This window comes from Miscanthus floridulus, chromosome 2 (assembly GCF_019320115.1).
Source record: "Miscanthus floridulus cultivar M001 chromosome 2, ASM1932011v1, whole genome shotgun sequence".
NCBI classification, from domain to species: Eukaryota; Viridiplantae; Streptophyta; class Magnoliopsida; order Poales; family Poaceae; genus Miscanthus; species Miscanthus floridulus.
Window position 1 is genome coordinate 165,476,559 of NC_089581.1, and position 9,832 is coordinate 165,486,390.

The 9,832-nt window shown below is 45.2% G+C and overlaps 1 protein-coding gene across 2 annotated transcripts; it reads right to left on the reverse strand.

Annotated features, from left to right (window-relative positions):
- Positions 1–21: 21 nt before the first annotated feature.
- On the reverse strand, positions 22–3,897 carry LOC136540471 (probable protein phosphatase 2C BIPP2C1). Of its 2 annotated transcripts, none has more exons than XM_066532478.1 (6): positions 3,472–3,897; positions 2,360–3,204; positions 1,515–1,576; positions 1,231–1,300; positions 766–853; positions 22–584 (listed from the first exon to the last, which is right to left on the reverse strand). In XM_066532478.1, exons 1-6 carry the CDS (start codon positions 3,578–3,580, stop codon positions 535–537), a joined length of 1,224 nt encoding a protein of 407 aa, XP_066388575.1. In that variant the 5' UTR covers positions 3,581–3,897; the 3' UTR covers positions 22–534. The 2 variants fall into 2 exon arrangements, with proteins under 2 accessions (XP_066388575.1, XP_066388574.1); XM_066532477.1 differs by having other exon boundaries at positions 29–289.
- Between the last annotated feature and the right edge of the window lie 5,935 nt (positions 3,898–9,832).

Genomic DNA, 9,832 nt, shown 5'->3' on the forward strand with positions numbered 1-9,832 from the left:
GGTGTTCCTGGTAGGAATAGGAACAGAAAGGATGTAACTATTGTTGTTTAGGCATATAGTCAGTACCTCGTCCTTATCAGCTTTGATCATGCGAGCAGAGCTTTGGGGTCATTGCTCTTGATATTTTCACCAAGAATGGATGGAGATCTAATCATCTAATAATAGACTTTGCTCATGATTATTGCCTTTTGTTTGTGCCCTCTTTTTCCTTTTTGTGATCAGTAGTTGAGCTGAAAATTTTGTATAACTTTGGCTGTGTGCGGTGGCAGAGGACGGAACTTTTCATTGTCTGAAAAAACAAACAGCTTTGATCATGCCATCCCACACAAAAATGAACTTCCCACGCTTGAATTTTGAACATTTCATCCATGCTCCAGTGTTTGCAGACAAGCAAGTCTATTGCAGCGCATTGTCCTGGACTTATTGTGTGATGTTTGAGTTCCCCAAATCTTAAATTCTAATTTTGAAGCAAATACTCTGCGTACTATTAGGAGCGATTCCAAAAGGTCTTATAGTTGTAACAAATAGGCTATATCAATGTATCATACTCGGATATGGAATATATTTGCGTGATTGTAAGGCATCTGAGAATTGTAGTCAATGTCAGCAAAGAAGCATTTCTCAAAAGCAACTAAGCAAGTACAGTAAAACTTAAGAAACAAGGTATGGAGTGTAAATTAACATGCTATGGATGGACTGCTAGCTGCAGCTCACAGCATCCACAAGATTAGAACACAGAGCTACAGTGGAGAAGATATTGTTTACCTTCAAAGGACCACTGACCAACTCCATCTGCTACACCAAACCAGCCATCACAAGCTATAAAATATGCATCTTCACCACCTGTCAGTACCTGGAAAAAAAGAACAGGTATGGATGTAAAAAATATTCGAGGCAAATATTCAAGTAGCAATAAATGAGCAAGGAGCGAGAGAAAGCCATATATAGTTTCCAGCTAATGTTTAGAAACAGTGACTGCAATATCAGAATGGCAACCTCGTATCTTTTGTTGTTTGGAATAAATAGCAAAGCATATGTAAATGGGCGATTTGCAAAAATGGGACTCGAAACATCGGTCGTTTGCAGATTTGACACTGGACCCACATTATGGACTCACTTGTCATCCACCCGAATGTCATCATAATCAAGGAGTCTGTCATTTTTGCAATTGTTTCTATGTAAATTGGACCCAAAAAATCATCCCAATTAATTTAGCCCTTGGTACAGTACCTTCGAAGGATGTGGTAACATTGATGCACCTGAAGCCAGCACAAGTGTTGATTCGGAAACTGAAGTCATCCTGTGATGAATTCAACATTAAAATGATATATTTAGATCTTAAAAATCTACCAGGAAAAGTGTCAAAATGACGAGCCCATAAAAATCTTAACAGAAAGTACAGTACACATAGGCCTTGATTGAATATGTCACTAGAAATGTCCCCAAACAGATCAAAGTTGTAAGTGGACAGCTTATGTTGTTAGAGTACTTAACGAAATAAAGCAAAGTAATACCTATCAGAGCTCTTCACTCCTGCCATGTTGTTTTCTTTGGCCACCTTGCAGATTGCTTGATCCTGCAAGGGGAAAAACAGACGACATACACATCATCCAGTAACCCTCAGAAATTCACACCATATCCAACGAGTATATTAATATAACAGCACAAGCCATGTTTAAGAAGCACCTAAAGTTTTTCAGAAAGGTAGCCTGATTTGAAAAAAGCACATGCCACCAAAATTTGTACATATAAAGATGATTGTGCATTGGTGCATCCAAGTTACTCGGATGCCACTTCTGTTAGTTGAACATAGTTTCCTTCACTATAAGTGTGGTCCCAGCTCTCAAGAAACTAAGAAAGTGAGTATAAAAGTGGTCCCTTGCTAGGATATACACAGCCATATAAAAAAGGATAAGTCAGTTATTGACTACAAGTGACCCAGAACATCTATAGATGAGCAGAACACTGGATGAAAACAGATCCTCCCAAAAAATGAATATTACAGCTTAAGTGAACTGGATAGGGAAGAGGATGCACCCTAAACGCCCAGCAAGTCTGAAATTGCTTCTTGTCACAGAAAATATTCTAGGATGCTAACTCATAGAAAAATTTATAATGCATTAAGGAAAAGAATATACGCCAATAAGTTATATCTTGAGAGAAGAATTTTACCCACCGTAGATTAACTCTACAGCTAGTTCTTATGGATTGCAGGTCAGGAACTTGGGAAAGTTACAATGAACACTTTTGATGAACTACTAACAGAATTACAAAGGGAAAGCATCACAAGTTGATATGAAATATAGCAACACCGATAAGCAGTACCTAGTTCCTACAGGAGTTGGCACGAAATACATACCGGTTGAGGGATGTGGGCTCCGTATCCTGCTTCTTGTTCCTCTATACTAGAAACACTTGACTCTGTCTCGACGTCGGTATCAGAATCCTGTGTGGTTGAGCCATCAGAAGCCTCAGAGTCATCCAAACTTGTCTCCATCCTGTCCACTCCTTCCTCAGAAGGCGCGGTGGAATCATTCGAGGCCTCATGTTGTCCTGAATTCGTCTCCATCCCCTCCACTCTTTCGCCACACAAGAGTCCAGCTATCTCTGTGATGTCCGTGGCATCATCGCCGTCAGTAGACAGTTCCAATTCGCCTCCGGCAAGGCCGTTTCTACCATCCACGTCATCATTCAGCTCAATTCCAAATCCAGAGCCTCCATCCTCATTCGGGAACCCCACAGTAGTAGGGGTCCCTGTTGGTACTTCATGGACCTCAGGTTCACATCCTTGGGCACCACTCGCCTCTGGCAGAGACCCCTCCACGAGGGAGTAGCCACCAATCGACCCAGTGGTATCTAAGCTTGAAGTGGCACCTGATTGGGACACCGCAACAAGTGAAATCCCATTGGTCTCACCAGCTTCATCAGAGCCCAATCCCGTACTATCCAACGTCCTGCCATGGCGCTCCTCCACTGGAGCTCCTAATCTCACGTCCAAAACACCTGGTTCCACGGATTCGAGCTCCGCAGCATTCTCCAAGCACAAAACCTCCACGCCTCCAGCGTCACCGCCGGCAAGGCCTCCCGATGTACCGCAATCAACAGTCTGGATATCGGAACCGGCCGAATTTGACCCCGTCAACTCCGCCGAAACGGCGGCTGTGTTCCTGAAACCCGGACCTCCCGTCGCCTCCTCTGCACCGCCTGCATCCAGAGCAGAGCAAGCCAAATCGAATCAAAAACCGGGAAAGGGAAACAAAAATTAGCAGCGACAGTCAGCGAGCAGACAAACAACCGAGCAACCATCAGCCGCCACGGCAGGGGGTGCCGGGGCGGGTGTTCCATTTACCGACCACGAGCGGTTTGACCGCTTGGGGTCGGTGTTCCGCTCACCATTCACCAACCACGCCCAGGCAGATTGGCAGAACGGCGTCAAGCGGGACACCGTTGCGGCGTACGAGGAGGCCTTACCGGTGTCGGGGGAGCACTCCGCGGCACGGCGTGGGACGGCGGAGACGCGTGGTGGAGAAGAGCCGGGTCGGAAGTCGAGGACGGCGGCGGTGGCAGGGACCTCATCCATGGCAAGCTGTGCGCAAGGCAACCAAGACGGCGCGGAAGGCTAGCTCGAGAGCCCGGGCGGGCGGTCGAATCGAAGGCTTGGGTTTGGGGAAGCAGCAGCAGCACCAGCAAAGGGGAAATGGCGGCGAGACTGATTGGAAGGGGATGGGGAGGGAAAGATGCAGCTTGTGTCTGAGGTTTTGAGGCGGCGGGCGGGCTGCGTTGTGCCTTGTGCGCTGCGGCCGCTCGGTTTGCTCGGACGGCGTCGTATTCTAGGTTGTGTTTGGATGGAGGGACGAGGTGGGATGGAACGGGACCGTCCTGGGACGACTGATGTTTGGTTGGGAGTCTTCCAGGAACGAGAATGGAGTATCGTCAGAAGTGACGAATACTCCAAGTCATAAATGAACAGTCAAAATGAAGAGAAGTAGAATTACGAAAACAAAAGTAAACACGTCTGAGTTAAAAGGGACAACCTTTCATTGAGGCTACTTTCTTTAACCCGTGCTTCTGGTTGGTGTTTGCATCGTGGAAGTAATAATTGCTTCTAGATGAGTTTCACGTTATCACGACACATATCTGGCCGATATGTTGCATGAACCGTTTAACGATCACCTAAGCGCGATTACCTATTCACCTAATCACCTATCAAAGTGCCAAAAACTTCAAAATGCACCAGAGCACCGGTCCATTTGACCATGCGTACTGCGTACAGAACTACACACCCTAGTCCGTTGACTACTCCCGATTTGGCATCGTCTGTATAATTTTGTGGATATTCTGTACTACGAGAAAGATAGCACGGTAAGCACCCTGTTCGGTTGGGCTTTTTTTCTTATAAGTTGTACTTTTTTAGTCAACGAATAATATTTTTCTCTCATATCAAATCGGTCAACAGTATTCTCAGACATGACTTATCAGTCAAACAAACTCAAACGAACGTGGCGCTCACGTGGGACCAAGCTCAGCTTCGCGCGGTCAATCAACCGGGCACGCCCACGTCTTCCCTTACGTGTCACCGGCAGGCGGCATCCCAGCGCAGCGCATGGTGGCATTCTATACCCCGGCGGGCCCAGCTGACAGGATCGCCGACCTCACCGTAGCTTGCTGAGGGCAGCCCGCGACCCACCCAACACCAGCAGGACGCCGACGCGGAGCGCCCGATCGCGCTCGCCAGGGATGCGTGCGGGTGCGATTAGGATTAGCAACGGATAAGGCCCTAATTATTGGGCCATGGAGGCAAAACATTTCGCATTGATTAGCAGCCTGTTCGGCTAGGATTATTCCCTCGTAAATGATCCTAAATTTTTCTATCACACCAAACCAATCAGCAGTACTTCTTCACGATCCAGCCACGAACAAGCCCAGTCAAACAAATAGGCGGTAGTGCGATGGGCCAATCGATTGGGTTCCAAATAACCTGTGAGTTTTGTTTATTTTGTACTAGCACTATTGCAGAAGTGCAGACGCACTGTTCCCTGCTTGATGGATAACAAGTTGCTGCTTGATGGATAAGTCGCCCCAAGCAATCATTCATCCTATTCTTTGGCCCAGTTTAGTTCCCAAAAATTTTGCAAAATTTTTCATATTTTTCGTCACATCGAATCTTTAGACGCATGCATGAAGTATTAAATATAAATAAAAAATAAAACTAATTACACAGTTTAGACGAAATCCACGAGACGAATCTTTTAAGCCTAATTAGACTATGATTAGATACTATTTGTCAAATAACAACGAAAATGCTACCGTGCCTATTTTGCCAAAAATTTTGGAACTAAACTGGCCCTTTATAATACTCAACGCTTGGCGATTGTTGCCAGCTGGATCACATCACCCCTTGGCTGGTGCTCAGTTTGATCATACCCCCACAGTTCAATTCATAATAACTTCAGTGCTTCGTGAGATGGGGTCACTACCTCTGAAGTTTAAGCGTGGCTTTGTTTAGAAATTGATTTTAGTCACAAGGAGAGGAGAAACGTCGATTCATCCCGTGTTTAGTTCCCACCTCAAATTCCAAAACGTGTTACAGTAGTCATTATATCGAATTTTGCGATATATGTATGGAGTATTAAATGTAGACAAAAAAAAAACTAATTATACAGTTTGGTTGGAAATTGCGAGACGAACGTTTTAAACCTAATTAGTCCATAATTGAATACTATTTATCTAATAAAAACGAAAGTGCTACAGTAGCCGAATTTCTAACCTCCACCCAACTAAACACGCGCTCAGTTATGTGTCGGTGGTACTGGTACCACTGATTTGATACAGATGTAGTGATGAACACATATCCCCGGTAGGTCGCGTGTAGATTTCGTCTGGGCGAGCGCAGGGATGAGGATTCATTTTGGAAATTCGTTTTTTTCTGGAGGATAGGGTGGGTGTCAATTCGGACCTAGCTAGGCGTCGGTGCCGCGTTGAGGTAAGAAAAACGTCCTTCCAAGCAAAACCCCGGCGTGCTGCCTGCGTGTCTGCCGTGCAAACCCTTGCGTTTTCGCAGCTCTGGGATGGAGAATGGTGCTGCACAGGTTATTTGGAGCCTGATGCTGTGCAGCCGAGCAGTGCCCATCGCGCTCATGATAGGATCAGTACGCAGGTACAGGGCTATCATCAGTGCCCTCGAATCAACTTGATGGACCTGATTACTGATTAGGCCGGCGCTAGACGGATAACGCGAAAGATTCGGTGTCAGGGCAGGGCCGCCGGGCAGCGTGCGGCGGATGAGGGGATACTGTCCCGGATAGGATGCCCGGACCACCTGTTCCGCTGTTCGCGATCGCGACCAGCAGGCTCCGGGCCTCCGGCCTCCATCCTACTACGTCCCCGCCGAGACCGAGCTTCAGCTCGGATGGCAAAGGCTTGCGGTGGGCAGCCTGGCCACCAGGATTCGAACCTGATGCTTACAGGTATTTATTCTAAAAAATATGTTGTCTCTCTCGCGTGGTGCCACATGGAATTGTGACGCGCGTGATTAGTCGCTCCGAGGTCGACGGTCTGGGATGGTGGCCCTGTCCAGGCTCTTCCGAGCCGGAATCAAAGCATTCATCCATCTTTGTTTGATTTGCTTTAACTTAGTTGTCCTGTATGACAATGATTCTGTTTGGTTGTCCCATTGATCGTTTTGCTGTATGAAGTGGTGGTAGCATTTGTGTTTGGTTGGACGCACGGCTTGGGGTGCGAGCACCCGTGTACCGTTTTGGTATGGTTACCACCAGGTATTGCAGAATAAAGAAGAATAGAAGGAAACATAGATAATTTTGCCTCAATTCAACAAACTTGGCATTGACAATGACCTTGGAGCTTCTAAAGACATAAACATGACAATAGTACTCCCAGCAAATCATGAATAAGGGCGTGATTGGTTGCCCAAAAGTCACAGTTCCTCACAAGGTCATTGTCTCCACACGTTTTCATGGCATTTTGAAACCATCACAGGCAATATGAAACAATTAGATACACCTACAATAATGCTTAGCAATGAAGAACTCAAGCATCATCAAAATAAACGACCGAACCAAAGCAATAGCTAGTAACTAAGGTATTTTAGGGCTTCATTTGTTGCCCGAAGCACTGCAAAGAGGCATTTTAGGGCATAGACCCCAGGCTCCTTTCCCCGATAGGTAACATACAAAGCCATGACATTTTGAGCATCACAGACAGTTGTAGCAACGAGCAAGAACGAACCACTGAAGCACCAGCAACAAAAAAGACTGCACCACAGCAACAACAAATAACACCGGTTTCTTCCTGAGCACCTTTGGTGGAGGATTGACAAAAACTTTATCATCTTCACAACCCATGAACTCTAAGTATGATGCTTTTGCCTCTTCTTTGTTAGGGAAGCTCTTGTAGCTGTTGTTTTTAAAACAGTTACCTGGGCATTGCATCTAGCCCAGGTTGCATATATCCCAGGAACTCTACCACGGTACACAACATACCAAGCCATTTGCCCCTTAAAAACACATAAAAGCAAGTATAAGATGTTGATAAGATGAGGGGTAGTTCAATCGATTTGCCTCAGATTTAATTGTCTTTTCATTTGACCTTGAACTTGGAGCTTAAGAAACATAGACAGCAACAAACCTCAAACAGAAAGTAGAAAACCAAGATCATGACATGCATGAAACCATGAGAGGCATCTAGCCCAGCCATCAGATCATCAAAATTGTCCAGCTGTTGCTTGGGCATGGATGTCTCACATGGTTTAATTACAGCCATGAGAAGCATAAGCAGAAGATAGAAGAAACAATGCTCTAGTACCTCACAAGTCCAAGGTCAACAATGTGCATAATTCATTACTCAAACTGGCACTGTTATCTTCATAGGCAAGAAAAGGATCTCACAATTGTATCAGCCTTAGTCAAAAACTGCAATCATCCCAGGTGCCAAATAAGAACACAAATTGCTAAGGTGATTGTAAATCTGCTGGGTGGTCACATTGACCCTAGCAAACTCAGAGACCATGAGTGCAACCTGCCTAACATGTACCTCCTTGAACCCTTTCTCAGTTTTGACCCCCTGCCCCACCAAATCATGGAACCTCCTAAGCATGAACTCAGACTGGATGGGACTCCAGTGCATAGGGCCATTGGGCTGAGGGGCTGCTTGGTTGCCATCATCAGCAGCAACTACCCCACCATGTTCCACCACATTGTCCTCACCACCAATGTTAACAACCTGATCAGGCACATTATCCATTTCCTATCCACAACCAGTACGTAAGAAAAATAAATTACATGGTATGAAATACAAGTTGAACAGATCAAATAGACAGAAAAGGAATAGGTACTACATCATTGCAAAGTGCCATAGGTCTCAGTAAAAATACAAGTTTCTCCAATGCTACTAAATAGTACACACACCATGCCACTACACCCTAGAATTCCTCCTGTTTTGCCACATCTGTGCAGCCCATGTCTTCCTCTGTTGTGCCCAGATACCATTGTCAGGGATATGATCTGGTTGTGAGGCATTATCATTGATGTTAGATGTCCATGTGGATTCAGCAGGCACATGCTCGTTCTGCCCATGCATGAGGATCCAATTGTGAAGAATACAACAGGCTAGAACAAGCTTAACTTGGGTCTTGCATGGGTGGAAAGGTTTGTTGTCCAATATCCTGAATCTATTCTTTAGAGCCCCAAAAGCCCTCTCAACTGTTACCCTAAGAGACGAATGCCTTAGATTAAAAAGCTCTCTTTGATTTTGAGGTCAGTTTGAACCAAACTCCCTCAAATGGTACCTTGTGGCACGAAATGGTGGCAAGAAACCAGGCCTCACTGTATAGCCAGTATCGACAAGATAGAATTTACCTAAAAATTAGCAGATAGGATATGTTTTAGTAGTTTCATTTAGGATTAAGCAAAGTGTCAAAGTTTTTTTTAGTTTGGATGATACCTGGTAGTACTCTAAGGCCATTATCTCTTTCAAGAGCATCAGACAAGATAAGAGCATCATGTGCAGATCCCTCCCAACCAGCAAGCACATAGGTGAATCTGAGGTCAAAGTCCACGACTGCCAACACATTTTGTGTGATAGTGTGCTTCCTGCCTCTAAAGACAGCTTACATCTTCACATGCACTCTAGCTAATACATGAATACCATCAATTGCTCCTATACAGTCCTAATTAAAAAAAACATAAGTGCAAGTGAAATATTGACACTAAACTGATAATGCACGAGACCTATGTATGACAAGTTATGGATACCAACCTTGAAATAGGGGTACCGCCTTCTGCTCCCAAGGATCCTAGGATGGACATTGGTAGCAGGAGGGACAATCAATTCATTCCTCAGCTCTCCTACCGTATATAACACCTTCTGGAAGAACCTACTAATTGTCTTTGCGGACCTCTTAAAGGTAAGGTCAACCACCCTAAACCTCTCATTGTGACCAACAACATGCAAGAACATGGCTACTTGTTCTTCAACAGATGCATGTATGCTATCAGTGACAAGCTCTCTACTACAAAAAAGGTCACAAAGTTAGAAAAAAGAGGCTCTCCTCATTCTAAGAAGGTTGACACAGTGCACATCATCAGATTCATAGATGTATCTAAGATTGTTCATCATCTGTATGTCCCTCTCAGCCAAGGGACCATAGGTGACTGAGCGCGAATCTTCAACTCTCCTCCTAAACCACATGAAAAACCAAGCCGCCACTACAACAACCACAGCAGCGGCAACCCTTCGCCTAGCTTCAAACGCCATGTATACCACAACAGGATGGAGGGCAACATTAGAAAGCGAGCATGCAACATGGGTATGTACT